The sequence below is a fragment of the Danio rerio genome, chromosome 22 (assembly GCF_052040795.2).
Source record: "Danio rerio strain M-AB ecotype USA chromosome 22, GRCz13ab, whole genome shotgun sequence".
NCBI lineage: Eukaryota > Metazoa > Chordata > Actinopteri > Cypriniformes > Danionidae > Danio > Danio rerio.
In genome coordinates this window covers 26,226,627-26,251,249 of record NC_141042.1, presented here as the reverse complement: position 1 = coordinate 26,251,249, position 24,623 = coordinate 26,226,627, and the positions used below count along the sequence as shown (strand labels likewise).

Sequence of the window (24,623 nt, the reverse complement as noted above, 5' to 3'; positions counted from 1 at the left end):
ATAGATACATGTAAACATTCCTCCACAGCTTTATCCAAGAATGGGTCTTGCTCATCATCCTCCAAAAAATAATCCACTACAGGATGTGACGTCATCATTTGGGAGATTTATATCATATTAGCTGATTTCTGTTCTGTACAGTCTGAAGGATAATTCATCAATGCCGAGATCATCATTTGATCAAAATTACACTTTAAATACACTTTAAATGAGCTTTATTGCTCATTTCAATGCCTCATTGCTGAGTAAAATGTTTTTTTTTACAACCACAAACAGAGCAATAGACTCAAAATAATTAATTATTTTTTTGTTAAAATTTTTAATAATAAACACCAACACACAAGTCAAATACATATTTTTATTAATATTATTATTGTACCTTCACATTTGTTAACAGCAGACTACAAAACTGTAGTAGCCTGTACTGCATTTCTGTAACATGAAATGTCCCTTTGAGTCTCAAGAGAACATGCAAACACAAGATATAAACAGCGATTGCACAAACCATCGTCTTTCACTTTTAACACTGTCAGCGGCTTCTAAGATCACTTTAGGAGAGGCTGTCAGTCTCCCTATGATGCTTCCTGTGATACTGCAGTCAGACTCCCACACTTGACTGTCCTCACTGGCTAATAACAGTCAGAATAATTGCTACAGTAGCAGAGAATACAAAAGGAAATAATGCAGAAGAGCAATTAAGGCACTTGACTTGTTTGGTTTATTCTGTCAAACAGACGTCCCTTCTTTCGAATCTTCAGTGTCCTGTAAACATAGTTACAGACTGGATTAGACATTAACTTATCAGCATTTGATTCCGTCATATTAACATTGACTCAGTATATGACACTATAAGATGGAAGACTAACTGGCCAATACCTGTGGTTTAGCTCCAATAATCACTTAACCAGTTTTGTGTCTCATTCAGAAGTGGTGATGTCATGCACATGTGTATTATTAAAGACTATAAATGCATCCATCATACTTACTTACTATATAGTACGTTTGAAACTGTATGCGAGTAGGATGTTCAAATTCATAGTACTTGAAATGATAGTGAATTAGATTTTCCTTGACTAAATTCTACATTGTGGATATAATAGGGATATGCTGTGTTTACACGCACATATTAGTGATGTACCTGTTCCTGCAGGCTCTTCCCCTTGTCTTTGTCCAGCAGCTGCTGTGCTTCAGTGTCTGTCAGGCCGAGGTCTGCCATCGACTGCTTCTCCTCCTCTGGTTTCTCCTGACACAAACACACAAGAAATAAGGGAAATAACATTAGCTGAAAGCAGAGTGCATGATTCTGCTGGTTTAAACCTGACATGTTTTATAGGAACCTTCAGCTCTACTGTTGCCCTTCTAAATAAGATCCTTGATACACTTACAAAAGTAAAATTGTAATAATAATTATTTAATAAATGAATAATTCTGACTTAAATTGTGTGTGTGTGTGTGTGTGTGTGTGTGTGTGTGTGCATGTGTGTATATATGTATGTGTGTGTATGTATATATATATATATATGTATATATGTATATATATATATATATATATATATATATATATATATATATATATATATATATATATATATATAAAAAGTAAAAGTCAACAAAAATGCCTTAATCTTTACTTTTATATTATTATAAAATAAAATTCAGCCCAAAATTAAGGCCATACAATATACAATACCAGAATACAAACTGAAAGTTAGTAAAACACACCTCAAGATTTCTGAAGTGTAAATTACAGTATAAACATTTTCCAAACATTTACATTAATACAAAAAAAAAAATTAAGAAAAATCAAAATTACATTTAACAATAAAAATAACATGAACCCTTGGAGTTTAAAATTAAATTTAGAAAACGTGGAAAAAAATAAATTACAATTTACATTTCAAATGAAATTTAATTGATTAAAAATAATATTTTATTTTTAATTATTTTATAAAATAATGTTCAATTACTTGCAGTTTAAAATGAAATCAATCCTAAATGAACTTAAATTAATTATTGTATTTTTAAATTTATTTTCATTTTGGTTCCCGTTCATTTAGGATTCATTTCATTTTAAACTGCAAGTAATATAGCATCATTTTATTAAATAATTTTATTTTTAATTAATTATTGTGATTTTGTGTTTTCATTTTGGTTTAAAATAAAAATTCATAAATAAAATAATGCTAAATTACTTGCAGTTTAAAATAAATAAATAAATAAATCCTAAACGAACTTAACCCAAAGTGAAAATAAATACAATCACAATAACTAATTAAAAACAAATTGATGATTAATTACTTGGTTTAAAATTAATAAACTGAAAAGGACTTAATTAAACTAAAAAAAAAAAAAAAATTAAAATTTATTTTAGACCTAACCGGTTAACAAAACCACATAAACCATCTCAACAAAGAAAAGCAACAAAATACTAAAATCTTTTTAAACACAATAGAAACAAGCCCATCTTAGACAACTACTTCATATACATAATAATATAAAAAGCTAATTCAATATTCAATAAACTTAATAGGGACAAAAGCCAGTCAAATGAATCCGTGTTATAAATAGGGTGTTATAGTTTAGTTTAGCTGTTCACCATCTGATGTGGAACAACCTCTTCTGTCTGCACTTTACTCATCGTCTCTTCCAGCTGCATTTTCACCTGTAACACATGAAAAGTTTCATCAGTTACAATACAATAAATACTAAACAAGCATGCTAGAAAGGAAAAACTGTGTTATTCAAAGTATTACTTCAGCAAGAATCATTTATGAATGACAAAAGTGCACAACACACACAACATAAAGACAGAAAGATGTTCAAACACTGACCTGTGAAAGTTCAGCTCTCTGTTGCTGAGCGTCTGCTTGTGCTGAGAGCAGCTGTGTCTGAGTGTCTGACAGCAAAGTCTTCAGCTGAGGAAAAACACATTCACACATGCTCACATTACTGACAAACCTGCTTCACTTAATTTAAACTGATTAATACTACAGTAATACAAGAAATAAACTAGAGAAAAAAATAAACCAAAGTAAAAGAATATATGAAAGAAAAAAAACATTTGAAAAAAAAAGTAACAAAACTTATCTAAAATACTCAGATTACTGAAATGAAGTAAAACAGCATTATTATTTTTTTTATTATGGTTATTATTATTAATAGCTAATAATAAAAAGAAGGGCATTCAAATTTAAATTGAATATTGACTAACAAATTAAGTGCAACAAAGATTTGAGGACAATATAAATATAAAATACATTCAAATGAACAATCCAAAAAATCTGAACTGATAACCACACTAAAACATAATATAAAACAAATACATGTACAACAAATACAAACATCTACTTAAAATCACATTAAATATAATAAAAAAAAAAACATACACTTGTTTTCACTAAAGAAAGAACGAAAGAAAGAAAGAAAGAAAGATCAAATCAGGGTATCCTGGATTTTTATTTTAGAAATGGATATTGAAAAACAAAACGAGCCGTTAAGTTTTTGAATTTTGAAATGAAAAAAAAAACGGCTTGTTTTTCTTTTTGATGGTAAAAAAAAAAAAAAAAAAAAAAAAAAAAATCGAAAAAACTAAATTCAAAAATGAATTTTTTTTTCCTTTTTGATTTTGAATTAAAAAATAAAAAAATTACCAGAATACAAAAACTTGTTTTTTCATATTCTAAAACCAGATAGGCCGACTCATTCACAGTGACTCAATGCTGCCACACGCAGGCTAGCCTACTATAGGCTATTATTTTTTTTACTTAATAATGTTTTAAAGGGAATTGTCTTGTGATAACAGGATTTTGTGTAGACATATTTTCATCAAAAAGGCATATTTCTCGTATAAAGGCCAGTTATAGATGTATTATTTTAGTTAGCATGTTTTAAATGAAACAACATTTATTTTGACATTACATGCAAGCATTACGTTGCTAAACTGAACACTTTTCTAAAAAGAAAGTTTTAATATTGTTAACCATAACAATCTTCCCCTTCCCGAAGTTTTACCAAGAATCATTTCAAGTGAGGGAGGCATTAAAGTTAAAGAAGTTTAACAAAGAAGTTTAATAAAAAAATACCTTTTACAACATTATTAAGTGGAATAAATAGGCTAGCCTGCGTGTGGCAGCATTGTGAATGAGTTGGCCTATCTGGTTTCAGAATATAAAAAAACTTGCCTTTTTCGTTTTTGTTTTCTGGTGATTTTATTTTTTGTTATTCAAAATAAAAAAATTTAAATCAAATCATTTTTGAATTTTGTTTTTCACCATCAAAAAGAAAAACGAGCGTTTTTTTTTTTTTGATTTTCGTTTTAAAATTCAAAAACCAAAATCAAAAAACGGCTTGTTTTTTTTTTTTTTTTATATCTGTTTCTAAAATTAAAATCCAATGACCAAAAGATACACTGACTAAGAAGCAACCAAGAAAAGAAAGCAAAAAAAGCGAGCAAGAATGAACAGGAAGCAAGAAAAGCAAGCAAGAGAAAGCAAGAAAAAGCAACCAAGAAAAAAAAAAAAGAAAGGAGGAACAAAAAAGCAAGAAAAGAAAGCAAGAAAGAAAAAGAAATAAAGAAAGCAAGAAGAAATGAATAAAGAAACAAAGCAAGAAGGAAGAAAGAAAGTACGGAAACAAACAAAGAAAGCAAGAAAATAAAGCACGAAAGAAAAGAAAGAACCAAGGAAAGCAAGCAAGCAATCAAGAAAAAAAGGAAAGCAAGCTAGAAAGAAAGGAGCAAGAAAGAAAAACAAGAAACAGAAACAAAGAAAGCAGGAAAAAAATACAAAAAAATACAAGTCAAGCAAGAAAAGAAAAAGAAAAGAAAAGAAAGAGAATAAAGAAAGCAAGAAAAAAAGCAAGCAAGAAAGAAAGAACACTAATAAAGAACAAGAAAGAAAGAAAGAAAGAAAGAAAAAAAGACATTTTTTTTGTTTTTTTTGAAAAAGTAGTAACGGCAGTGTGGTGTTTTACCTGAGCCATCTCTTCTGCATATATCTGGCTGATGGTTACTGACTCCAGCTGTTTCTCCAGCTGTGCTTCTAACAGCATCACCTGGCCCTTCAGCTGCAGGAATCGCGAGATGCAGATGCAGAATGTTAACATAAAAATAAAAACAGTAGTCATGCTGATTTGCTACTGTAAACAGAAGCTGACAACTCAAGTTCTTCTAACTGGTCCACTAAAATTGACAAGAGCTGTGTGTGAAAAGTGATTTTTGTGCAAGGTGCTTGTTGGAGATGTTATAATTAAAAAGTAGCACATTGGAATAGAAAAGTGCATCTCGACTAAAGCAGCATCAACATTCTTCCAAACGTCTTCGTTTCGATCATTTAAGGCGTTGAAATGAAAAAGATGTCAAATGTAGGCACTAACCTGATTTGTGTCTTGCATTTCAGCGTTTATCTTCTCTATCGTCTTCTCCAGAATCTTAACCTGATCCAAGGCCTGTGTGGGAGATGTACAGCTTCAGGATAACCGTCTGATTTAGTAAACACACACAAATCAAGCAATCTTAGTGAAGGATGCTCTTACTGTCTGTTTTTGCTGTTCAACTTCTGAAATCTTGGACGTCCACGAGAGCTCGCCGTCCTCCACACTCTTCTGAAGAGCCTTCAACATGCCCTCCTGTAATAAGTTTTTAATAAATACACAACAGAAATACATTATTAATTAAAAGCAATGTTCAATCAGTGGTTTCTTCTAAATTAATCACTTCTTTCTGTATGCATCTGAATTAGACTTGGATTATCTTATATATTATATTACTCAAGACGATCTGCTGCAGTTTCAACAGAGCATCAGAATGGGGAAAAAAAAAGTGATTGAAGTGACTTTGAACATGGCATGGTTGTTGGTGCCAGACAGGCTGGTCTGATTATTTCAGGAACTATTGATCTACTGGGATTTTCACGCACAATTATCTTTAGAGTTCACAGAGAATGGTCCGAAAAAGAAAATATCCAGTGAGCAGCAGTTCTGTGGAAGCAAATGCCTGGCTAATGCCAGAGGTCAGAGGAGAATGGCCAGACTGGTTCCAGCTGATAGAAAGTCAACTCAAATAACCACTGGTTACAACAGAGGAATGCAGAAGAGCGTCTCTGAATGGGCAGATGGGCTACAGCAGCGGAAGACCACACAGAGTGCCACTCCTGTCAGGTAAAAACAGGAAACTGAGGCTACAAATCGCACAGGCTCACCAAAATTGGACAATGGAAAATTAGAAAAACGTTGCCTGGACTGACGAGTCTTCATTTGTGCTGCAACATTCAGATGGTAGGGGCAGAATTTAGCATTAACAACATAAACGCATGAATCCATCCTGTCTTGTCTCAACAGTTCTGTCAGGTGGTGGTGGTGGTGTAATGGTGTAGGTGATGTTTTCTTGGAACACTTTGGGCCCATAAGTACAAGTTGAATATTGTGTCAACGCCACAGTATTGTTGCTGATCATGTCCATCCATTTATGACCACAGTCTATCCATCTTCTGATGGCTACTTTCAGCAAGATAACATGCCATGTCAAAGCATGAATCATCTCAGACTGGTTTCTTGAATATGACAATGAGTTCACTGTACTCAACTGGCCTCCACAGTCACTAGATCTCAATCCAATAGAGCACCTTTGGGATGTGGTGGAACAGGAGATTCGCATAATGGATGTGCAGCCGGCAAATCTGCAGCAACCGCGTGATGCTATCATGTCAATATGGACCAAAATCTCTGAGGAATTTTCCAGTACCTTGTTGAATCTATGCCACGACGGATTAAGCAAATGTATATTTTAAGTGACACCTCGTGAAGCCCGTTTCCACCATGGCAAAAATGAAAAATAACTGCAACCTTTTGCCATTCTGACATTTGTTGAACTTTTTTTTTTTTTTTGGTGGGATTTTTACCATTTATTATGATAGAACAGTATGGAAACATAGTAAACGAAGTTGGGAAAAAAGGCACAAAAATTTAAAAGCCAAAAATTCAATTGAAACACTGAATTGCAAGATATGAACTCCAAGCTTTCAGATATAAATTGAATATTGAGAGACGCTTACAGAGTTATGAGACAAAAAGTCAGTATTGCAAATGGCCATATGAACTTGCAATTGCTAGAAATGGTGGCAGTACTGTGAAAGTTTCTAAAAGCTTTTCCAGAAGGTTATAAGAAAGATTACTTTTATTTATATATAAAAAAGAAAAACGTTCACAAATGTCAGAATTTCCCAAAATCAACAGCTTTAGTTTGCTGAAAATTCTGACATTTGTCAGTTTATTTCTTGGGGGAAAAAAAATAAATAAATAAAAAGTTCACACTTAGCTGATGACTGATAATAAAGTGTGTTTGCATGCAGTGCCAGGAGAGAGCCCTGAGCTCATAAGATCCTCGAGCTTGAGGCTCCCTCTCGTTTGCAGGGCGAGAGGAGAGTTTAAGCTCAGGTAGATTGAGAACTCCCCTACTGTTTTTAGCTAATGACCAAATAGGAATTGCTAGGAGGAGATAACTGCTGACTAGGAGCACATCTATGGTGCCAATTAGGATTAGTCAGTAAACTTAAGTCACATGTTTTTGGATAGTGGGGGGAAAACCCATGCTAGCACGAAGACAACATGTAAACTCCACACAGAAACATCGACTGGCCTGGTAAGGAATTGAGCCAGTGGCATTCTTGCTGTGAGGCAAGTGCTAACCACTGGACCACCGTGCTACCCTATCAAGTAAAAGGGAGGGGAGGAGTAGGGGTGGAAGGGGGGATTCTGAAGATGAAGGTAACTAAGGTAAGAAACTCTGGTTATTCATAGCGAGTTATGAATCATCTAATTGGTGAATCATGTGTTAGCTAACCCGGGACCAGCCGTGGTCAATCAGAAGCACGTGATCCTCTCAAAATTAGTTTAGAAATAAACTTAATAATAATAATAATAATAATAATAATAATAAACAACTTGCAAATTTTCATTGTATTACTTACAATTCTGAATCTATTTTTTGCAAACTTCTTCCAGTTACGCGTTAAGCAATCTTGCTATTCAGACCAATTTTTTTCCAAGCAATTCTTTTGCTTTATCTGAAGAACTGTAGCTTTGACTTTGTTCATAAATCTCAAACTGTGATTTTATAGGCGATCTTGAAATTCTGAATTCTTATCTTACAGTTTCATATTTGTTTTTCCCTCAGAACTTTATTTTCATAGAACTGTAAAGCTTTCACATTTTTCACTCCATTCCTCACATTTCTTTTCTTAAAACTGTGAAAATCTCAAAATGGCATATCATAAACCTGTTGCTCTGAGGAAACATTATCTTTAACTTTTCTGAATCCTCATTTGAATTTATCCGCCAATAGTGCCATTCATTTCACAGCAAAACTGCTTTCAAAAAGTAAAGCACAGCTTATATACTGTATGTTTCCATGATAAGCGTGTGCCCGTACCGTTTCGCTGAGTGTTGCCCTGTACTGTTCACACTCAGCCTGAAGCGTCCTCTGATTGTCCTCTGACAGGGTGAGCTTCTGCTGCAGATCCTGGCAGACATTCAGACGAGCAGGAGACATGAGCAGAGAACAACACTGCATTTCAGCTTTGCATTCATGCAGATGATCCCTCACCATCACATCGGAGCTCACCGACATGTGTTCCTGCTCTGCTGGACTGTGTGTCAGGCTCTTCTGTGCTTCATTTGTGAACGCCTCTAGCCAGTTTGTCTACAATACATACAGTTGAAGTCAGAATTATTAGGTTATTAATTAGGGTAAATAGGCAAGTTAGTGTAATTAGGCAAGTCATTGTATAGCAAGATATCGATCTATCGATCTATCTATCTATCTATCTACATGCATGCATTCATATATTTATTTATTTAGTTATTTATTTATTTATTAAGGGGGCTAATAATATTGATTTTTTTAACTAAATGCTTTCATTCTAGCCAAAATAAAACAAGAATTGCTCCAGAAAAAAGGAAATACTGTGAAAAATGTCTTGCTTTGTTAAACATCATTTGGAAATATTTGAAAAGGAAAAAACAGGGGGTGAATAATTTTGACTTGAATATTGACTTGAATTTTGTCAACTGTACAAACATTTAATAAAAAAATTCAATTCACAAATCATATTTAAAAGGGACATGAATTAAGAAATTCAAATTTCCTTGATCTTTTGATATATAAAAGATGACTACCATAAAACACTGTAAATCATTAAAGCCAATCTGCCAAAATGACAGATCATGAAAGATGAAAAAGGTCAGACATTTTTATTTAGCCCCACCCACCAATGCACACTATAATAGGCAAATAAGAGCAAATGAACTTCTGCATTGAAAAAATAACAAATCTTAAAAATAAATAAACTAATTCTGGATGAACTTTATATTTAATGAACTTGTGTCAGTAAGAATTTGCTGTGTTTACCTCATTTTAGCGTAGAATTATTTCACAAACAAGCTTTCCATTCCTATTCAACATGCTATTTTCTAAAATATTGAAACTAAAAGACAATGCTGTGCCTGACTACATTAGTTCTAACAGTAGCATCAGACGACACAATTGCAGGTCTTTTCATTTCTGTTCACTAGTGATTGGTCTGTTATTATATGATTTATCATTTCATTTGTACTCGTTATTCAAGCATTAAGTTTAATCACATATACATCTATGAAAGAAGGAGTTTAAATCAGTGGGCATACAGCTGTCCTTTCTAAACAGTGGGAAATAAATTCTGAGCCAATGATTGAAATGATGGTTACAAATGAAGGGGGTCGGACTGTTACCACCATGAAATATTTCTCTTATCAAAATATCATATCTCAACTTTCTTGATGTGAATGTATGTGGATTATAGAGGATGGCACAAAATAAACATAAGTGCAAGTTTGTCATCCATTTACTTGAGATAAGAGCAATCCCACCTGATGCGTTTCTATGCTGATGTGAGGGAAGAGTGTCTGGAAGGCGTTTCTGGCATCTGTCTGGAAAGAGCTCAGCTGCTGCTCAACTGCACTCTACAAACAAAGAAACCTTTGATCAGTCAATGAAAATAAACCAGATCACAGAAAATGCTCTAGTGTTTTAGCCTACTGCAGCGCTTTGAAGATCTTGAACACCTCATTCTTTATGGTTGATCTTTATAATACAGATTTACAATGGACAGCTTCATATTTTAACAGAATGTGTGTGTTTGTTTGGGGGGGGGGGATTCTCTGCTTCTATTATTATTTTTAATGAAACTGTCTTTGATATCTCAACAAAATATAATGTTTTTAGGGATGTCTTTATAGTCTTTAAATTATGCACTAAATAAGAAATAAAATGAATTCTCCGTATTTTGACTTTCTCCGCTCTCTGAATCATACATTCAGCTTCAACTATCATGGTTTAAATATGAAAGTTGAAATAAATAAGTCTATTTTTATTTAGGGTTATACTACAAACTTTCATATGAAACATCCATTTTCCTTATTATTTCTAATTTCAATAATAATAATAATAATAATAATAATAATAATAATAAAACAATTGTGTCTGTCCATATGTTCTGGTCAACTCTGTTACATTGTTTATTTAAAGAAAAGGCTTAATCTTTAAAGCACTTGTGGAAAAAGCATGAGACTTGTCATGTCAGAAAACAAGGCATGCCCATAACGCACGTCCAAATATGGTACGCCCCTGGATTAACATCGGTGTTGATCCTGGAACATCATTTTGGTTAGAAAATGTAATCTATACCCATTCCCTACCCTAAACCAATCCATAACTGAAAATTAATTCCAAAATCAGAGGGGAATAATAGTTGGAACACAGTCATGTACAAGTGCATAACCCTAACTGTAAGCCCAAACTTAACATAAACAGTAGACATATCCCTTAATTCTGATTGGCCGATTAGAATGTTGTTCCAGGATCAACATAGATGCAATCTAGAAAAATGACCTACTTTGTGAAATCAGGTTTGCGCCTCATAATTCCCCCCTCATTCATTTATAAAAAATTCTTTAGAATGTATTACATTACTGTGTAGATAGATTAATGATGTCAACTACATTTCAGTAAACTCCTCATTCACTCTTTAAAAACAATAATATGATAATAAATAAAATTCTGCCTTGGATGTGCTGTGCAATATCTGGTTTGAGATTATAATCTTGAGCTAAACCACAACACGGTGGAAAACATCAACTCTATTAAAGTAGTCGTCAACTTTGTTATCGTCAGTATAGCCAACTCTGCAAGACAACTCTGTTATAGTCATCTGTTATTTATCTAACGTGCAGATGCAGACAACAAACGAGGATCCACACGCAGTTTATTAATCAAAGTAGTCAGTCAGGCAAAGGTCAAACAGGTAGCAAACTGTAGCATAAGGGTAATCCAGAAACAAAGTCAAAAACAGGTGAATGGTCAGTACAGGTGGCGAAAACAAGGCAAAGGGTCAAAATACGGCTAAACAAGAAAAGACAATAGGGTGTAACAGATCACGGTTGATCCGGGATCCATACGGATCACAACCCACAGTTCGCAATGCATGTGACCCGCGGATTAATAATTTTAACAATACGTCACCTTAGAATTATAAGGTTCTATCTGACATTGTCAAAATTGAGTTTTTGAAATTCTTATTAAATGACAACTTATAAAAAACATGCCATAATGTAAATAAGTCGTTTCCATTTTCAGAGTTTTTTTTTTTTTTTAAACAAATGTTACACACATACTGTTTGCTATGGAACACAAAAACTTTGAAGCTCAATCTCTCAAAATCATTCAGAACGCAGAAGAAACCTTATAATTCTATGGTGATGAATAATCTTAACAATTTTTTTTGAATTTGCAGGTTAAGCTAACACTTGCAGAAAGATCACCTCCCGGGTCATTCAAATCACGTATATGAAAGCATTTTGGCTTCCCTGTAAAATGTAATGATGATGGAATAAATGCTTTATTAAGTATCAATTAAAAGGTGTTTTCTGTCACAGCGCGTTTAGCCTGCATTAAAGCATTCAGTGTACAGCTGCACAATTAAATATTAAATGATTGTGATCTCAATTCAAACCCGCACGCCATGAATGATAATGACTTGCATACGTTAATTGGTCCAAAACACTGCATTCAAATCATTCAGTTTACACATTTTCAGTTAGTTAATAAAAATTAAACACAGAAGTACTGGGATAACAGTTTATGGTTCAGATATAAACACTGAGGTTTATGGTGGAGATTAAAATAGCTGTTTAATGCAACTTGACGCTGGTGTTGTGACAGTTTCATTGTGTAACCAATAGGGGCGACAAACCATCATCAAAATTATGTCACTGAATAGGTTTTTAATAATAATAAACTGTTGAATCATTAATTAAACAAATATAATACGTTGTACAAGATGTGAGATTTCTATATTTAGCATTATCAGCAACAGTAGCAAAGATCATTTTTCGTATTGAATATTTTCCTTTTTTCCAGCTGGTTCTTTCTTGATTTAGTTTTATAAAAATTACAGGTTCTAAGTTTTGTTTGTTAAAACCAATGGTTTTTGCTGTAATAATTTTTTATAAATGACATTTGTGCCCTCCCTGTTTTTGCTGATGCGAAAAATGGTTTGATCTGTGACCGTAGTGTAATCCAAACAGTGAGATTTGTCATCCATTACACCACTACAAGACAAGATGCTTCGTAGAGTTACGGGATAACTAGCAAAGTGTGTGTGCAATATGAGTGATGACTAAATATTCAGTTTAATAAGTCCTTGATCAGCTTCTGGGTGTGTAATATTCTGGGAACCGAAGCAGATGTGTGTATGAGTTACAAGATGGGATTTGTAGTTCTTAAGGTGACAATTGTAGTCCGGGTGACAGTGCATGTTAACCAGCAATCTGTAAGCCTGGATTGCGATCGTGACAACAGGTTTAAAGAAATTAAATAATTATTTTACATAAATAATTGACTCAGTTTACGGCAAGTTATACATTTATTTTAAATCAATTCTGTCCAAGGAAAAAGAGCAGAAAAGCCGCTACCTGTGCAGTCTTGGCTTGGCTTAGCCTTTCTTCACTGAGCCTCTCAGCTGCTGCCAGAGCCTCTACCGCAGCGTAGTTCTTCTCCCGTAGCTCCTGAACACATACACAAATAATATGCCACATTTACTCATTTATGGACATATGGTTGACCAGGTAGTTAATAGATGCATCCCAAATTGTACACTTACAGTATGCACTACGCCCTTTTGTAGTATAAATAGTGTGTTCACATGGAAAAATCTAAAAAGAAAAGCTGCACTCTAAAAACCCTGATGGTGTACTTATTTAACTGTTAAAAACGCAAAGAACTATCAGGCACCAAGATTGGAACACTGTATTTATTTTGGATTGTGCAAGCAAAATTCTGGTGAAGGCGCTTGTACTCATGACAGCTACTATTTAACATTTTAGTTATTTATTTTAAAAGTTTGACTTTGTATGACAACTGTAAAACGTCATTTACTATTTATTCAATTGGAAAATGGTGTGATTTTGAAGAAGAAGCAGAAGGTTGTTACAGGTAGACAGACAAATAAGTAAACATCAACTAATAAGGATGCTATATGGTCAAAAAGGATGGGTAGATATGGACAGGCACACAGGAAGTCATGGAATAGTGGGTTGGGATATACAAGTAGAATACACAAGGAAAGACTTGCATTGCTCTTGGCCTTCATTCGTTCCATCTCTTCTTTAATCTGCTGAAGTTCCTCCTCCAGCGAGATCATGCGAGCATCCTTCTCCAGACTGATAGACACACAAAAAGTAATTATCAGATGCAACCAGGAAGAAAAAAATAAAATAAAATAAAGACAGGAATATTTAGAAAATGAGCGATGAAGAAATCTCTTACTTCTCAAATGGTGGCTCTGCTTCAACAGTATTAGTCTAGAAAAAAATATGATAGATTAATTAACATGTATGACACGTGCCAATATTGTTCATTTACAATATGCTACACTCACGCTTTCCATCTTCTCCAGCTCAGCTTGCAGGGAGGCCACCAAATCTTCCTTTTCTTTCACACTGAGGGAGAGATGAAATGTATTTACTACAAATCCGCTACAAAATACACTTAAGGAAAGAAGCATCAGGTGTACCGTATACCTAGTTTTAAGTTGTTGGATCTCTGTGGTGTACTCTCTGCATCGAGTGTCCGCCTCATTTACCCTAAAACAGGTCAATGTTTGGATCAGACACAAGAGAGAACACAGATAACAGATTAAGTCTAATATTTAATTATAAAGATAAATCTAATTGATTAAAAAAAATGAATAGTCCTAAAATTATTTTTACCCCTGGCAGCATTTGTTCAAAGGTATTTAAAAAAAAAAAAAAGCAAGCAAATAATTTTTCCATAATGTTATCTCTTAAACAATCTTATTAACTTTTGAGAAAAGTCTACATTTCCAGTCAAAAAAAAAAAAAAAAAAAAAAAAAAACTTGATTATAGTTGAATAAAAGTTAATTTAAGAATTTGCCTGTAGTATATACAGAATCGAAATATGTATATTTACTGTAATACATACTGAACTTTACTGTAATAAATAGTCCAGCCGCCAGGGATTTTTTTTTGGCTTGACTGCAAGTATATAAATAAATTACAACATAACATTAATGAAATCAATAAAATACTAATTAAAATAAATATGAACTTTTTGTAATTTACTGACACACACACACACACACACACACACACACACACACACACACACACACACACACACACACACACACACACCATATAAATCTATATTGACAATACCTATTCTGAGTTTCCTCAGCCTGAGCTCTCTTTACAGTCTCAAGCTCCTCCCTCAGCTGAGTAAGCTCCGCCTCCAATGAAGTCAACTGCTCCTCCCTTTCTTTCAGACTGCATAATACATCAAATAACACTATTAAATTTTGAAAACAAAACTGTAGTGGCTCAATCAGAGGATTTAAACAGTCCTCGATCTCTACCTGCTCCTCAGCTGTTCAGCCTCCTCCGAGTTGATCTTCTGTACAACAATAAAAAATAAAAATAAATAAAATCGGTTTGAAAACAGTTACATACACTATAGTATCGGACACTAAAATTGCTTCTTTCTACACACAAATGTGTGTACCTGAACTGTTGCTTCTATCTCCACAGTGGGATTTTCCTGTGCTCTCAGTATCTCCAGCTCTTCACATCTGTTTTTCAGCTCTGTCTCTGTAACACGCATGCGCTCCTGGAGATCTGTTTAACAAAAGTATCCATTTTAAAAGATACCAAAACACGAAATGTTGCAAATATATGAAAACTCAATAAAGGGAATAGTCATATTTGTATCAAATGATGCATGCTTATGTGAACTGACCGGCGAGGGTCTTGGCTTGCTCTTTGGCTGCGTCTACTTGAGTCTGTAATTTGTTGCTGCCCTGCTGTGCCTCTTGGAGTTCCTCCTTGAGTTTATCCAATTTCTTCTGCAGAGCCTGCTCTGTCCCAACACAGGATGCCTAAACACAGGCACGGAGGTTGTTTAAAGAATGGACCAAAAAGGCACCCTAAAAGTAGTCAATAGTTTGTGCAAGAGACCTTACTTTTAAGTCATGTGGGTTTGGAATTATTAATTTTCAACCCTCATTTTTGTACTGTTCAACAAAAGACATTATGAGGAATGTTGGAAGTCCTTCCATAGTATTTTCTAACTAGTTCCTATGGTAATTATCATAAGAAACTTTTTTCAATTTGGGTGAACTATGCCTTTAAAGGTGCAGTATGCAAGTTTGACACCCAGTGGTTGAACTAGGTATTGCACACCCGGATAAAAACATACGCAAGTGCAGGTTGGCAGATTGATGACACCAACAGCAGTGTGTCTGACTGTCGAGCCTAAAGGCTGATTGAGGGCTGAATTAAACAATGTTCAAAATAAAAGCAACGGCATGCGATAGAAGGAATATTTTCCATATTGAAAGGAGAAATTTATATTTTAAAAATGGTTTATTTCTTGCAGCTGAACAACAGAAAACTGACAATGACCACCTAATGTGCTTTATCCAGTGTTGAATGCTAATAATGCGAGTTTGAATGCCATTTCTCATGACATTTATTGCTATATACTGAAAGCTGCAGATAGTTCACCTCAGATCTTGAAAATAAAATAAACCGTTTGAAATTGAACTTTAGAACTGTGACCGTGCAAGTCAACATATATCAGTGATTCAGCATCTACATTTAATAATTTTAGAGGTTTAATGTGTATTAATTTGATTATAAACCTTACCATTTCGTTGGAGTGCAGTAAGTGCACTATTTTGTCCTCCTGAATAGCTTTTCATGTGGTGCAAACAGCCAAGTTGCTTATAACTGCAAATCTTGTCACAAAGCCTGTTATTAGGACACAGGGTTACAATGTAACCTGCTCACCTAATGTTTAAGCTCATAATATTTATATTATTTGCCATTTAACCCTTAAAGACCTAGATTTATTTTGTGGGCACCTAATGGGCCTATATTATTATTTTTTTTTTAAAGTAGTTTTATTGTTATTTTAGCAGTCAACCTCAAGTGTCATATATTATTTTAAACAGGAGAACCTGAAGCTTCAATCTGCATCATTTAAAGGTACAGTCTAAAATATTTTTTGGCCCAAATCATATGAACAGAAAGAAAATACTCCAGAATTTTAAGAAAAAAGTTTTTTTTTTTTTTTTTTAAAGTAGCATTTTCTAGTTATCACAAACAAAACCTCATTAAGTTTTTTTTTTTCTTTAGAAATACACGCTATGATGTTTTATACTTTCAAAATAAATTTTGTCTACATCCACCATTCCCTGAGCAAGTTATAGCAATTTATTTCAATGTTATTCTAAGGTGTTTTTCAGTGGGGGAAAAAATAGTGCATTTATTTACTGAATGTATTTGCCCAAAAGTTCTGGGAATGAACTAAACAGAAAGATTGTTACAAAATAACAGAACACTAATAGAATACATAATATATTTTCAGTTACCATAAATAACACCACTTACAATGAACAAGTAAAAAATAAGAAAAAAATAAATGCATCAAAGTCTAAATAAACATGGTGCAAAATCTCAGTAAAAAAATAGATATAAATATTTACTATTCTGTAAATAGTTACATAACTAAACTAGATTCAATATGGACCATCCTTAGGTTTTATGTTCCAGCATGGATTTGGTGTTGATCCTGCTGCTTCTCAACTCAAACAGACAAACAGCCGCACAGTCATTTGTGTCCTTTGAAAAATGCAAGACCAGCACTTCGTCTTTGCTGTGTCACTGTTTTGTCATGTTTTTGTGCTGTTATGCATGCAAAAGTACTTAGTATGAGAATTATTTCATGCAATTGCGGGTTGTTCAAAGAGCTGATTGCTGGTCAACAAAGCGAAACCTATGCTTATTGGTTGAGAGAGAGCTAGTTTGAACCAATCTGGGCATGGAGGAGGGACAATGCATCAATGCATCATGTCTGGTTTGTCTGGAGACACAAGCCACGAGCGTTCCTTTGTCAAATCAGCGTTGTCAAAATGTGATGACGTAACCACACTGATTCCGGAGCCTCCGAAGGTCCATGAATGTAATGTTGTACAGCGATGGAAAGCTTTATGCCAATCTTTGAATTCTACGGATTGGATCAGCGGATCAAAAGTTATTAAACGTTTAAGAACAATACTTATTTTTAGCCGCGGGCGGCTGTTTCGGTCTCTGAATCTGCATCTCTGAGTCTGCTACTGTCCATTTCAGTAACAGACGCACACTTTGAGAGCACACTTTTTGAATTATGAAGTTTTAGACCAAGGCAACTCGGATTGCTGAAATATAATTGGCTAAACTGGAATATTAAGTTATACAAGTTAAATGACCAAAACAAAGACACACGTTCCAGCACGTTACCCACATTTTCAAAGCAGAATACATGTATCTGACTTTAGCATTCCTTTTCCAATAAACGAATGAAACAATGTTCACTTAGGATGTTTCTTAAATATCTGCAAACATATTGTGAGTCAAAAACTTACATACAGCACCTTTAATAATTATCAGACTTATCTTTCCGAAACATCCAAAGTGGAAGTTTTTTAACCCCTGGTGTTTTCATTTTTGCAGAGCTAAACTTAAATAACCTGTACTAGAAAGCGGGCTCACTTCCGGTGGTGCTGCACTGCTGGTGACACGGGCACATGTTGCTGCTGACGTTTTTGTGTAGTTACTTTTTAAACGTACTAGTATATTTTAATTATTTAAATTTTGTAACTGCTGTATTTTGTATTGTTTTTATTGAATGTCTGCAGCAAAATGGCGATGCCCATAACAAATTTCCTGTCAAGGACAATAAAGTTACAACTACAACTACAAAAAAGCGCAAATACAAACCCACAAAACAGCATGCACAAACAGACAGAAATGTGCTAAGAGTGGAATAAAAGCTATCTTAAAAGACAGATAAAGGCATTGATTTTAAAGACTGTAAAATGGTGAAATTGGTATCTAGAACTGACATGGTACAAAGACCACAACCACTTCAGAAAGAGGAGATAACAGTAAAGAGGTCGGGTTTTACCTGTGTTTGTTTTAACTGTTCTTCAGCAGCCGCCAACTTTGTTTCAAGACTCTTCCTTCGCTCTTCCTCAAACTGCTGAGAGGCTGTACACTCCTTCAGCTCTCGATTGAGACGCACGCAGTCCTGGCGCAACTTTGCCAACTCTGCATTTTGCCTGTGCACAGATTCACAGAAAATAAACAGATACGACATTGCATGCCAGGAGGCAAGGTCAATATTAGATTTGGTGTGCATCTTTTATTCGAGTACTTTTGCTACTTTCATTTACATGAAGCAAAGAGTAAACAGGGAATTGATGGGGAAGAATGAGATGAGAATGGGATCAGTAGATGAAAAGTCAGATTTCAGTTAGTGTCTCCCACTTTTTTTCAATGTTAAATTGTTCCCTGAAATCAACATGGTTAGTTGAAATATTATCCAAAAAATGGTTTTATATGCTCATTAATATCCAGAGAAACAACCCCTAGAATGTAAAGAGCTCTGAGCTCTGTTCTGACATTTTACAAAATAAAATATACTGAGCTGTTCACTTGCATATTTTGCCTCATTATAAACATACTTGGCAAATTCTGACAAGCTGTATAAAGACAAGACGCATTACTGCCGGTCTCACATAAGTAGACTCTACTCCTCTTGCCTCTAATGTTTTCAAATGAGTCTCACATACTGTACATACTGTTTAACACAAGCATACATACCATTAAACATTAGCAATTTTGTAATTTCACAAGGAAATGTGGTGGCAACCAAACGATGCCTAGACATGCACAAAAATAATCCAGTGTGCAACGTAACAGTTGGCGTTTTGTTTGAATTAGCCAGTTTTGACTGGGATTTTACACTAATGGGATTTAAATAAGAACGAGAAAGCATTGGTGTTTGAGGCTCATGGCATTGTCATTTCCATGTACTGTACTCTTAATACTCAGCTATGCCTAGTTATATCCCAACCTTTATTCTACGGCACTTTTAAAAAGTTACATTTCATGAAAGAAGACAAGAATACTTGCTGAGATCATACCTGCTTTCAGCCTGGCTAGTGGCTTGATTGAGGGCATCTCTGAGAATAGAGTTTTCCTGCTCTAGGCGGGCCAGTTGAGCCATCGGTCCGTTCTCTAACTGCTCTTGAAGGCTTTGGATCTGTGGCCACACACATAAATGACACATTCAATACTGCACATATCTGCATACTACACAGAATCGCAAAAATCATAGGGGCTGGGGATTTCTGACCTTACTGTTGAGCTGTTGTGACTCGTTGACATGCTCCTGGTAGGAAGTCTGCATACGAGCCTGTAGAGCTGTAATCTCCTGACCACGGGCGCTCAGCTCAGAGCTCATACGGGCCTCTGTAGATGCTATCTTGTTCTTTGCAGTATTCAGCTCCTATAGGCCAAAGCAATGAAAGTCAGATAAAGGATGGCACCCTGGTCAAAGCACCACATGTGGCGCTCTGCTGACAATAGTTCACTCATGTAGGCAGGTGTCACCTTGGTAAGTTCTCGAACACGCGTTTTAGCTGCAGCTACATTGCCCTGCTCAGCAGTCAACTGCTTCTCCTTCTCCTCCAGTTGCTTCTTTAGAGTTGCCAGTGGGTCACCCTTCTGAGATGCCTGCCAATGAAAGAAATGGTAGAAGAGTGATGATGATGATAGAAAGAGACAGAAATCAATGGCTGATTAGTTGTAGACTTTGTACCAGTTGCCAGGAATCCCTTCCAGCTTTCTTGCTGATGATCTCAAAGAGTTTCTGAGTCTCGGACTCACTGAACAATGCACTATTTAGACTGGAGACCAGAGTCTTATATGGTGACGGCTGAGGGATATCAACCTCCTCCACAGAAACCGCTTTAAAAAAAGCCCACAGTTAGTAAGAGTATAAGTTTTAACAGCTACTATTACAACGGTCCTATATAGTAAATGCATAATTAGGGTAGCATAGGACGACTCACCTGGCTCAGCCTTCTTTTTAGGTTTTTTCTTGGTTGGAGTTTCAACTTTGGGTTCTTCAGGCACAGCAGCAACCTCAGGGGAAACTACTGCTTTCACCACCGACTCAGCAACCACTGGTTCCACCTTAGCTACAACTATAGGGACCTCCACAGGCTTGACAGGGGCCGGTTCTACCTTGGCCACCTTCTTCTTTTTCTTCTCCTTTGGGGAAGGAGCAAGTGGGGCAACCACAGCACTGACAGTGGGAGGGGCAGCACACTCAACAATGTTAGGAACTGGTTCAGATACAACTGGTTTGGGCTTAACTTCAGGTACAGGCTCAGGAACAGCGACAGGTTGGGGTTCTGGTTCAACTTGGGGTACTGCTTTGGGCTCACTGTTCTCAACCACAGGTTCAGGAATAGGTTCTGGCTCAGGCTCTGATTCTGGAAGGTTCCCATTCTGCTTCTCCTCCTTCTTCTTGGACTTGGTTTTCTTTTCAGATGCCTTTTTCTTCTTATCGGAGCGTTGGGATTGGGTCTTGCCTGAGTCTTGTCGTTGTTTGGCCAGGGCTTCCTCGTAAGATGTCTCCTTCATGGAGAATGTTGAGACAAGTGTAATGCCAATGGCGGAGAACACCATGAAGCCACCAAACACTACAATTCCCAGGGTTTGAGGGTCATACACATCCATCTTGCTTATTCCTGTCCCTCCTAATCCTGATCCTAAAAGGGGGAAAAAAAAGGTTCTTTTGGAAATCTCCAAAATGCAAAAAGATTGTTTGAAGTTCAATGCTTGCGACTTGATTTTCGTCATTAATCATCAAGAGAAAGCAGATTTTTTTTTTTAAAGTAAAGCAACGATAGATTCAGACGTAGACATGAAATTGAGAGAAAAGTTTAGACAGTAATCTCAGAAAACAAAGTATAATTTGTCCTAAAAGACCCAATGTTAACATGTAGCTCCGAGTGTCATTTTGCTTATGTCTAACTGACTCACAACCGAGGACATAGATGTTATGCAACATATGCACAAATGCAGCATCAAGAAAAAGGGGGAAAAAAAGAAACTTTTGGCTCCTAATAGGAATATCCAATTTGCAAGCAAATGTTTCACCAGTAAGATTTATTCTGTCTGGTCATGTATTCAGCTGTTGTGCATGGACAAACAAGATAAATACACAATTTTTTTTTATAAAAAAGTAATAATAATTTTTTTTATTGATTGCACAATTGCTGAGTTGATGTTATGAAAAAGTATGCCTCTTTGAATAGTTCGAAAAATCTTTTCCTCTTGCAAGTAAAAAATAAATAAAATAAAAAAAACTGTTCTCAGTGAGAACAGCAACTCCACAACTTTTGCCCACTAGAGTTCATGTTATGCAACACCTCAGCGAGACCATGCTCCTCAACATTCCCTCACACACACAGTGGCATACATTCAGTTTCCAGGGGACAGGTCTGTGTGCAGCCGACCACAACAACCTTCCCCCAACTTCACGTCTGCACTCTGCACAGTCAGTAGACTGGAATTTGGCAAGAGGGAGGGGGGGGGTCTGCCTCAGGGACTCAGGTGGTGGGAGGAAGACGCTGATTGGGCTTAAATTAAATAGCATTAAACTAAACATAAGCATTATGATTATTTATCTTTGTTTTTTATAGAACAGTGTAAAAGGAACCACAATTGATATAAAATAATGATCTCAGATGGTGATGCTTCAGTACTAAGCAATCATCACAGTATTATTGCGGTACATTAAAGATGACTGTGAAATGTCCAAAAATGTTACTTAGTTTTTAGCATACAACTTGTTTAATACAAAATAAATACATTTAAACTGTGCTAGGTTGTAAATAAACCTAGCTATCGCAATCAGAATTTTTCCACATTTATTTTTTTTGATAAAATGCTCATAATTTTGAATCTAGAGTGAGCGGCTAAGCAGACAGGAAATGCAGAGCTCCTATATGAAAGAGACACTGCAGATCTCAGTGAAACGGGCTGCTTTCTTATGTGGGATGTTAACCCTTTCAGAAACAGTGCTGACGTTACATAATAACTGATAAAAAATTGCAGCTTAAGACGTTCAGACTTACAACTCTATTGTCAAAGAGTTATTTGTCCCCTCCTTTATTGGCTTAAATAATATTCCTTTGGCTTTATACAGTTTTGATGGTTAAAAAAGTGTTTTCTATCTGAATGAAATGCCACTTATATAACAAAGATGATAAGTTAGCTAAATATTAAAAAGGTAAACAAATTTTGTAACAAGTAAATAAACATTTTGAACTATATTAACGGGATTCACTCATTTAATTGTTTAGAAAGATGCTATTTACAATCTTCAAAACCTAATGAACTTATTTCTGCAGATAATGAAACATCTCCAACCTTGAAAAGGCTATTTAAATCAAATGCAAAACACAAAACAAACATATGAAGCAAACATTCACATAATATCAGACTAAACTATAAAGGTTATTGAAAGAATCAGTAAGGACACGTACTCCGAAGAAAAAATGCTTTGAATTAGATGACCACAATAACGTTGCACAAGTCCAAACCATCTGAACACGCAAAGTACTTCTAAATGCAACCAACAGAAGTAACGCTGCAATAAAACCACCAGCCGAGCTGGCGAACTTTTGCCAAATACTATAACATATGCATTGGTGCTGTAAAAACACACATGGTGATAAAAGGTTTGTGCTTACCTGCGGTCAAACTCACAGTGATAATTAATCGCCGCTGACTTTTGGAGTCGTGGCACTTCTTGCGATCTGGCGCAGCAGCGCCCGCCTGTGAAGCTGATACGCGGCCTGAGGCTGACACCTGATTGGGCGAACACTTGTCAATCAACGCCCTTTAAACCAACCATGTCACGCGTAGTATCTAGAAGCGTGTGGTGGGAAGCTCTGAGCGGGACGTCGAGTGATGAAAGCATAAGAAATACAAAATGAAAATTGAGGATGTAATGTTTTATTGTTTGAACACGACGTCTGCACAGATGTTCTGCACATTGGTGGCATATGACAATTAAGGCAAACGATAATTTGGTATGTGAGAAAAACTGTGTGACTTTTTTCATATGAGTATATTTTTTTGTTTAATGAGGGATTCAAACTTAAAAGGTTAGTTCAATTTCATCATAATTACTCAAAAACTTCACTTGTTCCAAACATGTTTTTTTTTTCTTTTCGTTTAACAAAAAAAGATGATATTTTGAAGGATGTTGGAAACCAGTTGCAGTCTTCTACAGCGTTTATTTTACCTACTGTAAAACGTCCATGGTTAAAGATGTCTAATATTTTCTAAATATTTTCTTTAGTGTTCAACAACTACAAAAATGAAACTCATAAAGGTTTAGAAACACTTAGGGGAGAGCAAATAATGAATAAATGTTCATTTTTTGGGTGAACAGAAAAATTTGTTGATCATTTTTTGATGATATGATAGGAAGAGAGTTCTTATGAAAGTTTACACGCTTCTTTCTTTCTATCTAAAACCCTTTAGTGAATATGTCATTGAAATGTTTGACTAAAAGTCAAGTGTTAAGCCATATGGTCAGTGTTTATCAGTGAGAGCAATATGCATGGCTTTCAATGTTGAGATTGTTCTCTGTGAGTAACAGAGCATAAGACCAATTAACATCATCATTCATGTACGATCATACTTTATATACTGTATAACATTAAATAAACATATACATACAGAATAAAAAGATATTATACTTTGCTGCTTAAGCTCAGAGTATGCATAAATGAAAGTGCATGAACTGTGCGAAGCCCTGAAGTACCTCTCCTGGCCATTATAAAAATGTTATATTTTGTGATAGATTGCATGCTAAGTGAGAGCACTAACCTCACAATCTATTATAGGTATCTAGCATCACTGTAGCTTGCACATACTGCGGTCTGTTCTGTTTATACAGTTATTCTTTGATTACTTTGTCAATCAACGCCCCCAAGTTACCACATTGTGGATAAACAAATTACTGCAAAGAATGCCCATGTGTGACGGGCATGTATAAAATATGCCATGGTTAATAAAATGCACCCAGCAGGCACATGACATCAACATAATATCAGACTGACGTTGTACCCGATGGTGGGGCGTTCCCTTTTGTTTGGCAATGAAA

General features: G+C 35.2%; 2 protein-coding genes across 5 annotated transcripts in view; one reads left to right on the top strand and one right to left on the bottom strand.

Moving 5' to 3' along the window:
- fam20cl (family with sequence similarity 20 member C, like) overlaps positions 1 to 24,623 on the top strand; it is a 588,191-nt gene that overhangs the window by 428,851 nt on the left and 134,717 nt on the right. The gene's annotated exons all lie outside the window — the stretch shown is intronic.
- On the bottom strand, positions 339 to 23,270 carry rrbp1b (ribosome binding protein 1b). Of its 4 annotated transcripts, none has more exon segments than NM_199431.3 (26): positions 339 to 762; positions 1,139 to 1,243; positions 2,597 to 2,662; positions 2,832 to 2,915; positions 4,972 to 5,064; positions 5,374 to 5,445; positions 5,533 to 5,625; positions 8,426 to 8,515; positions 8,600 to 8,695; positions 9,901 to 9,993; positions 13,003 to 13,095; positions 13,662 to 13,749; positions 13,856 to 13,890; positions 13,968 to 14,028; positions 14,110 to 14,172; positions 14,768 to 14,875; positions 14,965 to 15,002; positions 15,111 to 15,223; positions 15,345 to 15,483; positions 18,555 to 18,708; positions 19,576 to 19,694; positions 19,788 to 19,940; positions 20,045 to 20,167; positions 20,253 to 20,401; positions 20,506 to 21,210; positions 23,200 to 23,270. In NM_199431.3, coding segments are annotated over 25 exon segments (2,937 nt in total). In that variant the 5' UTR covers positions 21,179 to 21,210; positions 23,200 to 23,270; the 3' UTR covers positions 339 to 726.

Coding starts and splice junctions, on each gene's coding strand:
- rrbp1b (XM_087303083.1), bottom strand. CDS start 21,178: ATGGATGTGTATGACCCTCAAACCCTGGGAATTGTAGTGTTTGGTGGC. Junction 5,626..8,425: donor GGGCAACACTCAGCGAAACG/GTACGGGCACAC, acceptor AACTTATTACAG/GAGGGCATGTTGAAGGCTCT. Junction 763..1,138: donor GGAAGAGCCTGCAGGAACAG/GTACATCACTAA, acceptor CTATGTTTACAG/GACACTGAAGATTCGAAAGA.